At 41.5% G+C, this 17,770-nt stretch overlaps 1 protein-coding gene across 1 annotated transcript in view; it reads left to right on the top strand.

Annotated features, from left to right (window-relative positions):
* LOC140740821 (guanine nucleotide-binding protein subunit alpha-14) overlaps nt 1–17,770 on the top strand; it is a 125,506-nt gene that overhangs the window by 45,981 nt on the left and 61,755 nt on the right. Inside the window, exon 2 of the mRNA XM_073070359.1 lies at nt 15,634–15,818. Within this exon, the coding sequence (XP_072926460.1) occupies nt 15,634–15,818 (185 nt within the window). The remainder of the gene's footprint in view (nt 1–15,633; nt 15,819–17,770) is intronic.

Here is a 17,770-nt window from a genome sequence, read left to right as displayed (position 1 = left end):
TCAGAGTCAGGTTTAATATTGCCAGCATATGTCGTGAAATTTATGCCTTAGTGGCAGCAGTATAATGCAATAATAATAATAAAAAGAGATGTGAATTACAGTAAGTATATATATTCAACAGTTAAATAAGTCATGAGGAAATGTTCATGGGTTCAATGTTCATTCAGAAATCAGATGGCAGAGGGGAAGAATCTGTTACAGAATGTCGTTGAGTATGTACCTTCAGGCTTCTGTATTCCTTCCTGATGGTAGCAATGAGAACAATGCATGTCTTGGGTGATGGGGGTCCTTAATAATTGATGCTGCCTTTTTGAGACCTCACTCCTTGAAGATGTTTGGATACTCTGGAGGCTAGTGTCAATGTGGAGCTAGCTAAGTTCACAAGTCTTATTTTGATTCTGTGCAGTAGTCCCCCACCATGTCATGGTACGTCTGTAAAAATTTGTGAGTGTCTTTGGTGACATACCAAATCTTCCCAAATTCCTAATTTTTAAGCACTTCAGGTACTTAAAAATTCGTTTAGAGACTTGTGGGATCAAGGTAAGAGCTTTGTAAGTACAATTTTTCAGTTGTTTCTGACTCCCAGTCAATGATTTTGAGCTGAACTGCAAACGATCCAACAAGTCACCCAACCTTTAATCACTCAATTTCCAAAGTGCCAAAGTTTCCAAAGTTCCAAAGCTGCTGTCCCGCCTTCTTTGTTGTTGCATCGGTTTGTTGGGCTCAGGACAGATCCTCAGAAACACTGAAACCCAGGAACTTGAAATTGCTCACTCTTTCCACTTCTGATTCTGACATGATGATCGATAGGTTACTTGGTAATTAAGTTGCCCCGATGAGTAGGTGATGGATAGAATCTGTGGGGGTGGTGTTGATTTGGGGAGAACAAAATGGGTTTAATGTAACATTATTGTAAATAGGTGAGTGAGAATAGACTCGATGGGCTGAAGGGTACAAGAGGGAATTAATTAAAACTTGCAAAATTTGTTGAGGCTAGACCTGTCAGGATGTGGGGGGTGGGGTAGAATGGTTCTTCTGGCTGGGATGTCTGCATTGAGGATCAAAGTCTAAGGTGATAGGGCAAGTAATCAGGTAATTCGATGAAAAATTTCTTCACTTTGAGGGTAGTGAACTTGATAAGATGTTAATATCCCTTGTACCAATGGGTCATGAGCACTTGCTCAAGACTGCCTTGATATTGGGAGTAGCACAGGGCTGACGCACAGCGGTTTTCAAGTGGGCACCCTCCTTACTCGATGTTTCATCAATTAGCCCACTACATCTTTGGAGGGCTCGACAATTACTTCTGGCGTCTGAGAGTCAACCCCCCCCCCCACCTCTGTTGTGTCTTCCCACTGTCTTGGAGCCCAGGAGAAGTCTTTTCACTTGATCCAAAGCCAGTGACTGCTTCTTTCTGATCCACCACCTCTGATGTGACTCTGATGGTTTACCGTAGAGTCTGACCATTGATCCCTAGCTCCTTCAGCAATTTGATGGTGATGTGACAATAAATCCCCAACAACCCACTTCCACAGGACAAACTTTGGCTTTCCAACCCCGTCGCTGAGCTTCAGCCGCTAGATCTGCATAGTGTAGTCGCTTGCGCTCATTTGCTTCGGCCACTGAATCCTCCCACGGGACTGTGAGTTCCACAACGTAGACAGTCTGTAATGAATTGGACCAGAGAACCAAGTCTGGCCTGAGGATGGTGGTAGCAGTTTCAGGTGGAAAGATGAGTTGTTTATTGACATCCACCAGCATTTTCAAGTCATGAGCATGTATATCTGTTCCTGGCTTAGGAGGGTATTAGTTGGTTTTTTTCCTCCCTCCTAGACGAATGCTATTGGTGTCAGAGCGTTAGTTGTTCTAGGGGGTAAGGAGTTGGTTGCAATCCTCTTGGTAATGATTGCTGCTGCTAGACTCTTCAAGGCCTGGCTGTGAAGCCATGTGTATGCCTTGTGTGAGGCTAGTTTTGCAGCTTGCCAGGGTATGCTTGAGGGTTGCCAGAATCACACACAGGGCACAAGTTGGGTCCTCAATGAACCACTGGTGAAGGTGTTTTTGTGAGGGAAGATCTGATGTAGATGTATGTAGATCTGGTGAGAAAGCTAATTCTGTTTGCTTCCAAATCCCATATGTCCTCCCAGCTGCTTTTCCTCCTCTCAATACATTCATTGCCCCTGCTTAGCCAGGGAGATGGCCTTTGCACCTCTGACTGACTCTTCTTGTCGCCACACTTCCTCAATGACCATCTTTCTTCACTGTGGAACTGTGCCAGATGGGTTCACTTGCAGCCAGACCGAAGCTGCCCCTGCCCCGTTGGACTTGCCCACAATGTCTCATTGCCTAATGGCTACTATTGCTTGTTGCACTGAAACACCTGGGGTCCATTTCTGCCCAGTTGATAAGGTCCATGCAGCGCTACTGATGGTCTTGTCACAAGATTCTTTGAGTGTCATCTGTAGATGCACCTTAGTACACTTGAATTTCTCTGTAAGGCCAGTGAAACATAGTTCAAGGACTGCTTTACAATGGAGTCTGATGTTACTGATACACCTCGCACATCGTGTTGAGATAGATGATTAGCCACATTATACTGAATGGCATTGTAGGTTCCAAGGATGCCAGGAATTATATCTCACAATGCAAAAATGGTTGAGAAACTATAGAGATTTTTTTCCCCAGAAGTTGAGTCAGACGTGTAATGAGAATGCAATCTGCCCTCTTGAAAGGACAGCAGAATTGATTTGCAGAGTTTTTGCATAAGTGACTCATGTTTGCTGATCTCTTGTATATCATGGCAAGTATCTATGTGAATTTGACTCCAGTGTTTCTCCATATAAAGGAGGTTTGCATTGGCATGTTGGATATCTCATGATTATTATAATGTTTTTTTAAATAAACCTGGGATTTGCCGAACTGGTCATCACAAACTTCGGAATTTTTCAAAATCATTTATTTAGAGTTTATGCTGCTTGCTATTATTTCAAGTTTTGACCCTTTCATGGTAAACTTAGAAAGTTGAAATGAGTTTCAACTTAACAACTTTGAGGTACTGCCCTAACCTTTCAGTATTTAGTACAGTATTGGAAAAAGTAAACGAGCAAAAATAAGATGAATAATGACAGTTGGGAAAGACTGAGTTGAACATTATGAAGTAGTACAGATTTTATTCTTGAATCTTACAGCATGCTTCGAAGTTCAAAGTAAGGTTATTACCAGAATACATACAAGTCATCCATACATAACCCTGAGATTCTACAGGCAGTCCCCGGGTTACGTACGAGTTCTGTTCCTGAGTCCGTCTTTAAGTCGGATTTGTACGTAAGTCATAACAAGTACATCGGTATTATTTAGCGTCAGTTAGTCAAACGTTTGTCTTAGTATATAGTATATATTTTACCTTTCTATGCATATAAAACATTTAAGAAACGTATGTATTCCAATAATTAAACCTCTGCGTTTGCTTAATAATAATTGTATCTTTCATCGGGGCAGGGCTTTTCACATGCTCCATTATTCTCACTTTATCCTTTAAAATTGTTCCGATCGTTGACCGACTGTAGCCTAATGATCTTCCAATGACTGGTATCGTTTCAACTCTTTCCAAATGCTATATTATTTCCACTTTATTTTCAATTGCAATCACTTCTCATCAACGGAACAGAAACACTGCGGGCGGCGGGTTCTGACCTCCGCCAGCTCCCGAGGTCTGCTGGGTCCTAAGGACCACTGCATTGAATTCCCCGGGTCCTAAACTCCACCACACTGAGACAGGTTAAATGGGACAAGTGGGGGCTGTGCTGGGTTTGGGTACTGTATTTGATCCTCCACAATATTCCGTGTGGGAATTTAAACTGGAGGTGGCAGTGTTTTTAACGTGGTGGAGTTGCGCGTTCGACATTAACCCGGCACAGATGGTACGGGAGTCACTGGATCGAACTCAGGAAACTCTGTTCTCCAGCCCGGCGCTGATTTCACTGCGCCACCAGCTGACTGGAATGGGGGAGGAGCAGGTCCAGGGTCAGGGTGAATCTTGCTAAGAAAATTTTAAGTCAAATACAAAGTTACACACTCAACAGAGTATCAACAGCAACAACTTAAAATGGAGGATGGCGTTCTCCTTCCTTGGTTCTTAAGTATGAGTTGTCTAAGTCGGACGTTCGTAACTCGGTGTTGTAATGTGAGTATTATTAAAAGTAAGTTAATACTGCTCGGGTAGGTTTTGGTAGCAAGAGGCGGGTTCTGGGTTTGGCAGGGTCTTCTGCTCTTTTACTCCCAGTATGCATTGTATATAGTTCCTACACCCATGCCGCACGAGGTACCTGGAAGCCTCTGTATTGTAAATATCATCTGCCGTCCCAGATAAAGATGCTCTTTTGGCCATCAAGTTGTCGAGTGGTCTTTTTGTAAAGTAGAAGTTACCACATATTTTTGGCGATGAGGTAAACTGGTTTTGTGGACGGGTCGGCCCTGTTTTTGATCAGGAGCTGTGAGCGGGCGAGGAGCCTCGTGTTTGGATGGCTACGTTTGGAATGGTCAGTGTGTTTGATGAGGGAATCGAGGAGTGGCCGGAGTACGAAGAAAGGTTAAGCCACTTTTTCTGTGCTAATGGAATTACCGAGGAGGCTAAGAAGCACTCTATTCTCCTGAGTGTGTGTGGGGCAAAGACGTATAAGCTGATATGGAACTTAGCTACACTGCGTAAACTGGGAGAAATTCCATACGACGAACTGGACAAGTTTGTGGGGAACCACCACAATCCGAAGCCTTCGGTGATAGTTCAACAGTTCAAGTTTCACAGTCATGTCCGGAAGCCAGGTCAGTCTGTGGGTGATTTTGTGGCCGAGCTTCGGCAGCTGTGGGAGCATTGCGATTTCGGAGCCGTGTTGGATGACGTGCTCTGTGACAGATTAGTATGCGGCATTAATAATGACGCCGTACAACGCTGCTTGTTGGGGGAATCCCCACTGTTGACTTTCAGGACAGCCCTAGAGATTGCTCAAGGCATGGAGTTGGCTGCTAATAATGCCAAGGATATACAGAAAGGATATGGGGGGTCACAGTTGGTGGCAGTGCTCCAAGTCAGGAGGGAGACTGGTAGACAGGAAAAGTGGGTGGAATGATTTCGGTGTGGAGGAACACACTATGCAAATGTTTGTAAATTCAAAGATACTGTTTGCCATGCTTGTGGCAAGAAGGGACATTTCGTTAAAAAGTGCAGGAGCATAAAGGGTAAGGTTAAGCCTGGGCAGGGGAAAGCTCAACAAACTCAGGCAGCCACACACTACCTAGGAGAAGCAGATGAAGAGGCAGGAGGCAGCGTGTGCCTACAACATGTTTGGGGTGGAAACGGATGAGGGACCACCTGAACCATATTACGCCAGCACGCCACTTCTAGTACGGTGAAGCAGTGACCCAGCTCCTGTACCACCTGCCCAGTTACAACAAGGTGCATCTCAGCCTGATGATCCCTCTAACAGGAACCTGCATGTGAAGCCAATCGTAACAGTAGCAAGCGGGACACCCACAGATGATGTAAGAACAGAGTCTCCAGGACCACCAGACAAGCATTCAGAAAGCACTCTAAGTGATTTGACAAAGAAAGTAGAATTTTCTGGAGGCGGTGACCCCCTGGGAATCCATGTGGTGCCTTTTAACTCTACGCTGAGTGGAAAATTCCTTGGCCTAAGGAATTTTTGTGTTTGTGGTGTTGAAGCGAACAGCTGTTCAAGAGAACCTGCTCCAGGAGAATGAATGTATCATCAAAATCAATGACTCTGATTTAACAGACAAGACCTTTGTTCAAGCACAAGAGGTTTTCCGAAACGCATTGCGATTTCCTGCTGTTGAACTCCAGATAGTTCCGAGTTATAACAAGGAACTCTATGAAAAATTTGCAATTGGGTCTATTCTGAGCCACGGTCAAAAACCAAAGTTCCTTCTTCAGTGCGTTCCAAGCCAGGTGGCAAACCTGCAGATGCCATTTATCCCAATAATGCTGAGAATAGCTTTCCACTGATTTCAAAGAAGCTCAGTAGTCCAAAACAGTTAAGGAGCAATGACCACTTAATGTATACCAGGAAAGCATGTCCACCAGTGACTTTGCTAGAGGGAGAGACACTGGCAGAGGGGGCAGAGTCCCCTGAAGGGTATGGACATTCTCACGCGGACACACAGACCCCTCTCATGTCCCCAACACTAGATCCACCCAAAAAATCCTCACCAGTGGTGCCTGCTGTGTCACTGGGGGTAGTGCATAGATCGCAGCACCCTCACAAACCTCCTGACAGACTGAATCTTTGATCGGATAGTTTCTTTTGTTGTTAGATTGAATGTTGAATTTGCCAATTTTTAGGTGCTTTTGTATTGGTAACCTGTTGCTAAAAATACCACTGTTTTTATTTCCCAGTTCTTCTATATTTGGGGAATGTTGGATTTTAAAGGGGGAGAAGTATTTTAATGCATTATTAAAAGTAAGTTAATACTACTCGGGAAGCTGTTGGTAGCAAGAGGCGGGATCCGAGGTTGGCGGGGTCTTTTCTTCTGCTCTTTTTACTCCCAGTATGCATTGTATATAGTTCCTCCACCCATGCCGCACGAGGTATCTGGAAGCCCCTGTATTGTAAATATCATCTGCCGTCCCAGATAAAGATGCTCTTTTGGCCATCAAGTTGTCGAGTGGTCTTTTTGTAAAGTGGAAGTTACCACACTCGGGGACTACCTGTATTTCCTGTTGGCTTACTCAGCAAATCTATAGAACAGTAACTCTTAACAAGAATCAGTGGGAGATCAAGTAGAGTGTAGAAGATAACAAACTGTACAAAATGTGTGTATTGCTCAAAGCAGTTCAGATTGCACTATCTCAGATCGCAAGACCCTGCAGCGGATAGTGAGGTCAGCTGAGAAGATCATCGGGGTCTCTCTTCCCACGTTTACAGACATTTACACCACACGCTGCATCTGCAAAGCAAGCAGCATTATGAAGGACCCCATGTACCCCTCATACAAACTCTTCTCCCTCCTGCCATCTGGGAAAAGGCACCAAAGCATTTGGGCTCTCATGACCAGACTATGTAACAGTTTCTTCCCCCAAGCCATCAGACTCCTCAATACCCAGAGCCTGGACTGACACCAACTTACTGCCCTCTACTGTGCCTATTGTCTTGTTTATTATTTATTGTAATGCCTGCACTGTTTTGTGAACTTTATGCAGTCCTGGGTAGGTCTGTAGTCTAGTGTAGTTTTTGTGTTGTATTACGTAGTTCAGTGTAGTTTTTGTATTGTTTCATGTAGCACCATGGTCCTGAAAAACATTGTCTCATTTTTACTGTGTACTGTACCAGCAGTTATGGTTGAAATGCCAATAAAAAGTGACTTGAAGCTGTTACTTATATCATTTTGCATTGATTATTGTAATTAATTAGATAGCCAGAACATTTTAACACCTAAATATTAATAATGATGCTGCACAACATTAAATTGTATACTTAACAAAATATATTCATTTTTTCTTGTTCCTGGTTGGCCTTATTTATTTTAAAATTAAGCTCAGTTGGAATACAGCAATAGTTTAGTTAGACCATTGCATTATTTGACGATGTTTGTGGAAAATTATTTCTTCATACATTGCAGTTTTTAATATTGCTTTATTTTATTTATATTTGTCACGTATCCTGTTATAACAGGAGTAATTTTGAATTAACTGCTTGGGTGGTTAAAATTATTACTGACATATTTACAGAACCACTGGTAACGTGCTTTGGTATATTTGTTTCATGACCTAATATTTGAATATGTTGCAGTGCATTACTGAAACATATTCCAGCCATGTGTGTTGGTGAGGACATTACTTCTTACCATAGATGTGCTTTAAATGTGTACAATGAATTTAATTTCAAAAGTGTGTGGCAAATAATGGTTACAAAGTCCCCATTTTTTAAAAAAGATTGGAAAAAGCCAAATTTTATTCATTTCTGTTCCACGTGTCTAAACTAAACTAATCATTAAGCTCCAAGACCTAGGCATCTACTTCCCTATGCAGTTGGATCCTTGATTTCCTCATTCGCAGACTCCAGTAGGTACAGATTGGCAACAAGATCTCCTTCACAATCACCATCAGCCTAGGTGCACCACAAGGCTGGTTGCTTGGCTCTCTGCTCTACCTTTTTGATTGTGAGGCTAAGTACAGCTCCAATGGCCTAATCAAGGATGGTGAAAAATCAGCATATTGGAGATTGGTGCCTCAACAACAATTTCTCACTCAACATCAGCAAAACCAAAGAGCTGATTATTGACTACAGGAGAATAAGTTTAAAGTCCATGAAGCAGTTCTCATCAGTGGATAGGCAATGGAGAGGTTCAGTAACTTTAAATTTCTTGGTGTTATATCTGTCCTAGGACCAACACATAACTGCCATCATAAAGAAAGCATGACGGCGCCTCTACTTTCCTAGGAGTTTGTATAGATTCAGCATGTATTGTAAAATGTTGACAAACTTCTATAGATGATCAAGGAAGAGTATTCTGGTTAGTTGTATCATGGCTTACTATGGAAACGCCAATGCTCAAGAATGGAAGCAACTACAAAATATGGGTATAGCCCAGTCCATTGTAGGCAAAGCCCTGTCCTCCTTTGAGCAGATTTACAAAGTGTGATGAAAGCAGCAAAATCATGAAGATTTGAAGAAGAGATTGAAGAGCTGTAGAATGGAATGGCAAGGTGGAGAATGAAGTGCTGTTGAAGAAAGGTACAAGAACTGGAGGAGTTTGGAGTAGGAAAGTGAATCATGTTTGGAACTGTTGGAGGAAGGATTGAGAAGGGGGGCATTTAGGGTTGCTGAGATGTTGATAGAGAGAGGCCCAGAGCCTGAAAGAATAGATGGGAGAGGAAAGGCTGCACAGTGGTGAGATGATCAAGACTAGGGGGTAATGGTTGTGATAAATTGGTGAGTTGATTGGGGTGTATAATGGGAAGGTGAGAAGATGTCTCTTAAGCAGAACTAATTCCAGAAAGATTTGTTCCTTGATTCTTTAGCTTCTCTAACATTAACTCAGTTAAGTTTGGTACCTGTAACACAAAACCAGGCCTCAGCCATCCAATTAATTTACCTTCAATCATGTGACCTGTGTCTCTGGTCCTCTCTGCATGGTAGTATCTTGCACAACTGGCATCAAATGGGCCAGCAGTTTCCATTGGCAAGTACTTAACATGCTTGGAACGACAATTTTGTGAGTAGCCTGCTCCGACCTGAAAATGCTCTTCCAATCACGTGTTTTGGCACCCCTTTATGTGGCCTGAGCTTCCAGAGTCCCTTGATGGAACGCGACATTGTTGGGCATGCTGTCTTTGGTTCAGGAGTTAAGGCCTTGTTTGCTCCCTAGGGTGGACATAAGCAATCCAAGGGAATTACTTTGAAGAAGAAAAACAGAATTTCCTTGGGTATTTTTCTCAGAATCTACACTTAGTGCCCACTGACAGCATGTTCGTGTTTTTCTACCTCTGTACCCTGTCCACTTCAAGGTTCGACATGTGCATTCAGAGATGCATTTCTGTCCACCACTGTTGTAATGCATGGATATTTGAGTTACTTTCTCTTTCATGTCAGCTTGAACCAGTCTGGCCATTCTCCTGTGACCTCTCTCATTAACAAGGCATTTTTACCCACAGAACTGCAGCTCACTAGATTTTTTTTGTTGTGACTTGTGCATGAAAATCCTAGGAAATCAGCAGTTTCTGAGATACTCAAGCCACCCTGTCTGGCACCAACATTCCTTCCACGGCCAAAGTCACTTAAATCACATTTCCTAACCATTCTGATGATTGGTCTAAACAACAACTGAACCTCTTGACCATGTCTGCATGCATTTATGCATTGAGTTGCTGCCTGGTGAATGGCTGATTAGATAGTTGCACTTGGGAGCAGGTGTACAGGTGTATCTCATAAAATGCAGACAGAATATACATCACTGAAAACAGGTTACAAAGATGCAGTTTGTGAAAATGTGCTGTGCACACATTGGCTGACACAGAATTATTGATAGAGAAATGTGGGAAGGCATTTAGCTTATTCTGTTAGGCCCCTGTGATTGCTTTCTAACCAGACCCCTCAGCTTTCATACAACTGGCAAAAACCTGATTGGATTGTTGACATGGGATTGTAGATGCTTAAATCGGGAACAACATGCAAAATGCTGGAGGAACTCAGTAAGACAGCAGCTATAGAGAGAAATGGACTGTTGATATCCAGGCCAAGATCTTTCATCTGGACTCTTGAGTCTTACTCGTTGTGCTCCTCCAGCATTTTGTGATTTGATTGTACATTGGCCTATTGTAGACGTTTTGTCTTAACAGAAATAATGAAATGAAAGTGGTTGAAAAATGAGAAGCTAAGTATGAGATAAGAAGGTTACTCAGCTTGGCAAAAGAGATGTTTCACTAAAATAGATTCTACGATAATATTGACTCATTTTAAATAACAGATTTTGATTGCAGTGTTTCAGTACACTTCTATTATTTGTAAGACAATTATATCACCTCTTCCCAAATTTTTGACCTCTGTCACTAAAAAGACTTGGGTTAGCAGGTGTATTGGAAGCTCAATTCCATAGATACTTTATCAAGTTTTATACAATTCTGACATATAACTCTATTAATGGTTAGTCCACATCCTAGAATTTACCAACATCATCAAGACCACATGATTCAACTCCACATTCTTGAGTCTTGCTAATGATGCCCACATTCCTGACAGGGTAAGGCATGAGGGACAGGATTGTATGTACTGCTCAAGATAAAGCAAAATGCGAAGGTTGTGAATACTCTGGTTCGGCCTTGGACATTTGATATTGTTGGCCATGATAATCCAGGAATTCCTACTGCTCTGATGTGCCAGCACATTGGGCTGTTGTTGAAAGGTTAAGGTGAGGCAGCTGCTGCTCAGAAGGTAAAAATTAGGAATTGTTTGGATGGGCACATTGCAGAATAACGAGAAACTGGAACGTTGCAGGTTCAGAAAATGACCTATGCCCTTTAATCAAACTTCAGATTAAATAAGCCTGTTTTTATTTTATTAAATATGACATTAATTTACATGGCTTCAGCTACTGCCTGTACCTTGTGGAAGAGGATGATTTTGGTGAAGATAACTGGGTTTTTGTATACTCTGAACTATCTGGAAAAAATGTTCTGTCTGCATTTGCAGATGAGCTTCTAATGTTGCACAATGCAAATTTTTCTCTTGTGCATTTACTGTATTTGTTTTTATACATAGTAAATGGGGAGGCATCTTTGTTCTGCTGAAAATCTGCAATATATTTTGCATCTTTGGAATCTTGCATTGTAATATTTTGAATATTATCAGAAGTTCTTTTCTCTCTGAAAGGTGAGTGTTGATGATTTCTCATATTGGTTGCTTTATTTTTGTACACAAAAATTTTTTTTGTCATATTTTCTCATACCATAGTTATTGAATTATTTGCAGACATCTAACTGCTTAAAGATCTTTTCAATTGCCAGGTTTTACATTTATCTATAACATAATGGTGTTTGCAAATGACTGGCCTCAAAAACATGATTGCTTGCAATGATCTACCTATTCATCATTCTTAACATTCATCATCTCTATGGTATCTCAAATATCCAGCAACAGTGGATATTTGAGCAACCTTTAACATTTGAAGACTTCGTACAATAATAAACACAAGAGATCCTGCGGATGCTGGAAATCCCGAGTACTAAACACAAAATGTGGGAGGAAATAAGCAGGATACTTGGAGAGGAATAAACAGATGATGTTTCAGGCCCTTCATCAGATGATCAGATTTTGCACTGGAAGTTTGCTGCGAATCCTACCCTTGCCACTGCTGCACTTTATTGTGTTGGGAACCTGAATGGAACTACTCAAATCTGCTTTCATTCTCTCTGTGTGGGTGGACTGCTTTTGAGGGCTAGAGTTGTATGGGCCAAAATGAATTTGGGTCGTTGGTGGGTATTGGCAGTGCTTGCTCCATGTGCTGGTGGACCTACAGTCCTACAGTCCCTATCGCCACTTGGATGTTGTGGAAGCTGCTATCTCTACTTCCTTGTTAGGGCCCAAGCAGTTTTCCCTTCTATTATAAGCTGAAACTTTTGAGAATTCTCAGCTTAAACGGTCTCTCCTCCAGTTCTCCGGTCCTGACAACGCTGGGGCAGCATGGTAGTGTGTGCTTAGCACAATGTTTTACAGTACCGGCGACCCGGGTTCATTTCCCACTGTTATCTGTAAGGAATTTACACTTTTCTCCCTGTGACCGCATGGGGTTCCTCCAGTTGCTGCAACTTCCTCACACAGTCCAAAGACATTCTGATTGGTAAGTTAATAGGTCATTGTAAATTATCCGGGGATTAGGCTAGGGTTAAATTGGGGATTGCTGACAGCGAGGCTTGAAGGGTCGGAAGGGCCTAATCCGCATTGTGTCTCAATAAATACACAAAAATCCTTGCATGACATATAATCATTCCTGCTGTGTTATCAGAACTATACATATATACTTAGTGTTATAATATGTAAGTATAGAAATGAAACCTGGTCCTTCTATCTCAATCAATCTGCATATGCAGCTAATGAAATAGAAGACTACATGAGCGAATAGCAGTTTAGCAACTTTGAAAGAAATAACGAAGAAGAAATGTGAAGGAAGTATTAGATTCATATAGCAAACACGAGGAAATCTGCAGATGCTGGAAATTCAAACAACAACACACACTAAATGCTGGTAGAACACAGCAGGCTAGGCAGCATCTATAGGGAGAAGCGATGTTGATGTCTCGGCCTGAAACGTCGACATTGCTTCTCCCTATAGATGCTGCCTAGCCTGCTGTGTTCTACCAGCATTTTGTGTGTGTTGTTATTAGATTCATATAATATTTTATAATTCAATATTATAACTCTTAGCACTTAAAATTTAAAACTTGCTACTGCACTATTTTGTTAATCATTATTGTGTAAAATAATGTATAGTAGATCAGATTTTATTTTCTGTGCAGATGGTAGAGTAGTATCTAAATGGACTTTTTGCAGGAACTGGATAGAGTACTGACAATAATTAGGTTTCAGGGCTATTATAAATCTTGGAAGGAAATACACCCAAAAATCATTTGCTAACATTACCATCTTGGTTAATTGTGGAACTTTACTGGATTGTTTAGGAAATGTTGTTTTTGCTGTAACTGAATAATAATCACAGCTGAACAATCTCTATGCAGAAGGCTTTGTGAGCTGTATGGCTGCATGCTGTGGAGCCTTGGAGGCTATGTATTACAGAAAACATTCCAAATTTAGGATTCTACCCAGCTGAGAACTTAACTTCCCAAGGAGCCAACTGTACCAGAAAGTAAACACGAGATTCTGCTGATCCTCGAAATCCAGAGCAATTTTTTTAAACCTTTAGGTGCATGAACTGGAAAATGGAAAAATAATTGAGAAAGAATTTTAGTTATAAATTGGAGTTGTTTATACCAGCCAATTGAGTTCAATTTCCAGAAGTCAGATGCCAACTTTCTAATTTGAAAATATTTGTGGCCATTTCTGCTGTTGATTGGTATTTGTCAGTGCTTATTGCTGTTACTAGTGGCTGACTTATTCCTTGAGTCAGAAGCTGGAGATGAGGATTGCAAAAGGGTGAACTTTACATTCTTGGTTTCGTATGGCGGTTTTTAGATGTTGAATCAGTCGGGGAAATATAGAAATGAACCAAGTGAAAGCAACATTACAGCTGCCAACAATTGAGGATATGTGCAGAGCGGGATGTAGCTGTCAGTCATGAACAATGGGGAGGATCGATTGAAATTGTGTGTTATGACGGGGTCACACAATGTTATTTGCAGTGTTGTTTGGGGAGACCTGCCTGGACTCAGCCTTACCACCAAGCTGAAAGTCTACCGAGCAGTGGTTCTCACCACCCTCCTCTATGCCAGCGAGACATGGACTGTCTACAGCAGACACGCTAAACAGCTCAACCACTTCCACTTGAGCTGCCTCCGCAGACTTCTCCACGTACGATGGCAGGACAAAGTCCCAGACACGGAGGTCCTGGAGTGGGCCAGCACCCACAGCGTCTGCACCCTCCTACAGAAAGCCCAAGCCAGATGGGCTGGCCATGTCGTCAGGATGTCTGACAATCGACTACCAAAACAGCTGCTGTATGGAGAGCTGAGCCAGGGCAAGTGCTCAGTTGGAGGTCAGAAGAAACATTTCAAAGACTGTCTCAAAGTGTCCCTCAAAGACCTCAACATCAATCCCAGTAGCTGGGAATCACTTGCTCTGGACCGCCCAACCTGGTGGAGCAGGACCATTAAAGGAGCGTATGCAGCAGAAATCAGATGCACCGCAGAGGCTCAGAGGAAACGCGCCGCGCGCAAGACTCGAGCTACCGCCACCTCCACTGCAGCACATACCCTCGTGTGTCCCACATGTGGGCGAGATTTCAGGGCCCGGACTGGCCTCACCAGTCACCTCCGAACCCACAGTCACAAACCCTCCATCTGACAGAAGTCGTGGTCGTCTTCGACTCTGAAGGACGAACAACAACAAACCTGCCTTTGAGAGAGTTTCAACAGAGATTTCAAAACTAAAATTGAATAAGTTGATGAACTCTTAAAGAGAACTTTGCATGCAAAATGAGTACATGAATAATAGAAGTAATATGCCAGAGTGTGCTAACTTCCAGTGTTGCTGGAAGAAATGTTTATACAGTATTTAAGTTTTTTTTGGGGGGCAGCTTTTGAGAAAGAGCACTTTATCAGCATGTGTGTGATAAATGAGATTGCCAAACTGCTGTTAAGAATGTTATGTTGGGCAGTGCTTTAATTGTTGTAAAACTAAATGGACAGAATTTAATGGTGGTTCATTAAAAATGTTGGATGTTTGTGCTTGTCTGGGAAGTGTTGGGCAAAAACGGAGCAGTAATTAAAATTGGAGTATCAAACTAGAGTTCACATTTTTACTGAACAGTGATGTTTGCTTTAACGTGTGTTCCTTACTCTACTTCAATACCAGGTTTTTATGGTCAATATCAGTTTATTGCCCACTGCGTAAGTCCTGCATTATCCTGACTTGGATTTGTCACCATGAATTTCTTTACTGGACAGAGCAAATAGTTCAAATTGGATTCTTGCCTCCAGCTCTTTGAGGATAATTATGATTGGGCAATAAATATTTCTCTTATTGATGTCCATAATCTGTGTATTATTAAAATATATACCGGTACTTAGACATGCAAATCAATACCCATTGCTCAGTATGCATTATATAATGATTGAATACCAAATAGTAATCTTGTTGCTTTCTGATTCAAATGAGCCCAATAGTATTATGACCTGTGCAAGTTGTGCAATATATTTTCGTATGCTAAAAGTCTGTGGTTGAAAGGGATTTTTCTTTTTATTTTGAAGATCATCGTTTAGCAGTATTCATAGGTAAATTCTGGAAAATTGTTTAACCATTTGAAAGCTATTAATGCTGGGAATAAAAATATTAGTCTACTTCTAGTATGATTGTACTACCTTGCTGAGTGAAATTACTCTATTTTGAACATTTTAGTGTTTTGGGTTTGGGGCCTTTGCCTTATGAAGCTTTTTGTGTTTGCGTTTAGGCACCGGTGAGAGTGGCAAGAGCACGTTCATTAAGCAGATGAGGATCATCCATGGAGATGGCTACTCGGATGAAGACAGGAGAAATTTCACAAAGCTTGTATTTCAAAACATATTTACTGCAATGCAGGCCATGATCAGAGCCATGGACACACTCCGGGTGCAGTACAAGATAGAAAAAAACATTGTAAGTTTTCCCTGTAATTGAAAATATATTTATAAGATGGTTATGATTAATTCAACGTAAGATTCCTTTTCTCCATAACCAAGGGTTTCTTTAAAGTTCATTCTTAATTAGCGATATCCAGCAGTGATTCTAAAGTTCTCTGAAATCACGATATTGTTAAGTACAAAATTCTTAGGTATGTATTGGAATTAAGACTTGGTACTCTGATAATGTCTGTCAAGGCCAGCATTTATTGCTTATCCCTTATTGTTGCCTGAATTGAACATTGTGCTTGGTCATTTTGGAGTGCACTTAAAAAATCAATGACGTGGTAGATCTGGATTCACAAACAGGACTAGACCAAGTTAGGATGGGGCAATTCATGATGGAGTCAGAAGAGTTTTGCAGTAATCTAGTCATTAATGATTCCAGCTTTTTATCTGGAATTACTCAATTTTAACTCCAGTCTGTGCCTTAATAGCACGTCTTTTGAGTATTAATCCTATAAATTAATAATCATACTCATGTATTTTCCTCCAGAGGGCTTGAAATTATGGTCTTGAGAAATTATTTTCTGAAGATAAGAAATCAGAAATGCTGAAGACTATTATTAATGAGATTAGCATTGATAGGCATCTTTGTTGGCATGGCTGATTTTGGGCTGAAAGGCCTGTTTCCACACTGTATAACTTTATGAACCCATGAGCGAGCTATATAAAAGCTGACTTAAAATTTGTTACGTAGATTTTGTTTAGGCTTGCACACAGTGGGTACTTTTGCTGTTTTACAGTTCCAGTGACCGAGGCTGAAGTTTGAATGTTCTTTTCCCACCACTGACTGTGTGGATTTCTCCCAAGTTCTAGGTTTCTTCTCCATCTCAAAGATGTACTGTTTGGCAAGTTGACTAGCTTCTGCAAATGAATCTGAGTATAGATGGGTAGTAAGAGAATTGTGGATGAGGTTACTGTTGATAGCCATATAGGGAGAAAGTAGGTAGTAAGGGAATAAGTTGAGAAATGGGACTAATGGGAATTTTCTAGAGCTGGCTTAATGGATTGAATTACTTCCCTTTACATCAGGTTCCCAACCTTTTTTTATGCCAAGAACCCCTACTGAGTGGCCCATGGACCGAAGTTGGGGAACTGCCGCTTTACTTAATGAGAAAATTTGAGAATAGAAGAACCGCTAATACAATAGCTTCTCTGAAGTATGTTAGATAAGGAAACAATGAAATATAGTTTGTTTCCAAGAATACTTTGTGTGTGTGTGTGTGTGTGTGTGTGTGTGTGTGTGTGTGTGTACGCAAATAAACTGCCTACTCCCAACAACCTGCACCAGGACCATAGCCCTCCATAACTATACATACCCTATCCAAACTTTTGCTGGCAGCTCATTCCACACTCTCACAACCCTCTGAGTGAAGATGTTTCCCTCATGTTCCCCTTAAACTTCTTACCTTTCACCCTTGGCCCATGACCTCTGTAGTCCAATCCAGCCTTAGTGGAAAATCCTCCTTGCCTTTACCCTATCTATACCCCTCATAATTTTGTATACCACTTTCAATCTCCTGTCAGTCTTTTATGTTGTAAAGAATAGAGTCCTAAACTATTCAATCTTTCCTTGTATCTCAGGTCATCCAGACCCGGCAACATCCTTGTAAATTTTCTCTGAACTCATTCAGTAGGTGACCAAAACTGCACACAATACTCCAAATTAGGTCTTGCCAATGTCTTGTACAACTTCAACATAACATCCCCTCTTCTGTACTCAATACATTGATTTATGAAGGCCAATGTGCCAACAGCTTTCTTTACGATCCTATCTACCTGTGATGGCACTTCCAATGAATTATGTATCTATATTCTCAGATCTCTTTGTCTTACCACACTCCTCAGTGCCTTACTGTCAACTGTGCAAGACCTCCCCGGCTGTTCCTACCAAAGTGCAAAACCTTGTACTTGTCTGCATTAAAT

The sequence above is a fragment of the Hemitrygon akajei genome, chromosome 2, assembly GCF_048418815.1.
Source record: "Hemitrygon akajei chromosome 2, sHemAka1.3, whole genome shotgun sequence".
In the NCBI taxonomy this organism is placed as follows: domain Eukaryota; kingdom Metazoa; phylum Chordata; class Chondrichthyes; order Myliobatiformes; family Dasyatidae; genus Hemitrygon; species Hemitrygon akajei.
The sequence above is the reverse complement of the archived record's forward strand: the minus strand, read 5'-3'. Positions and strand labels throughout refer to the sequence as shown.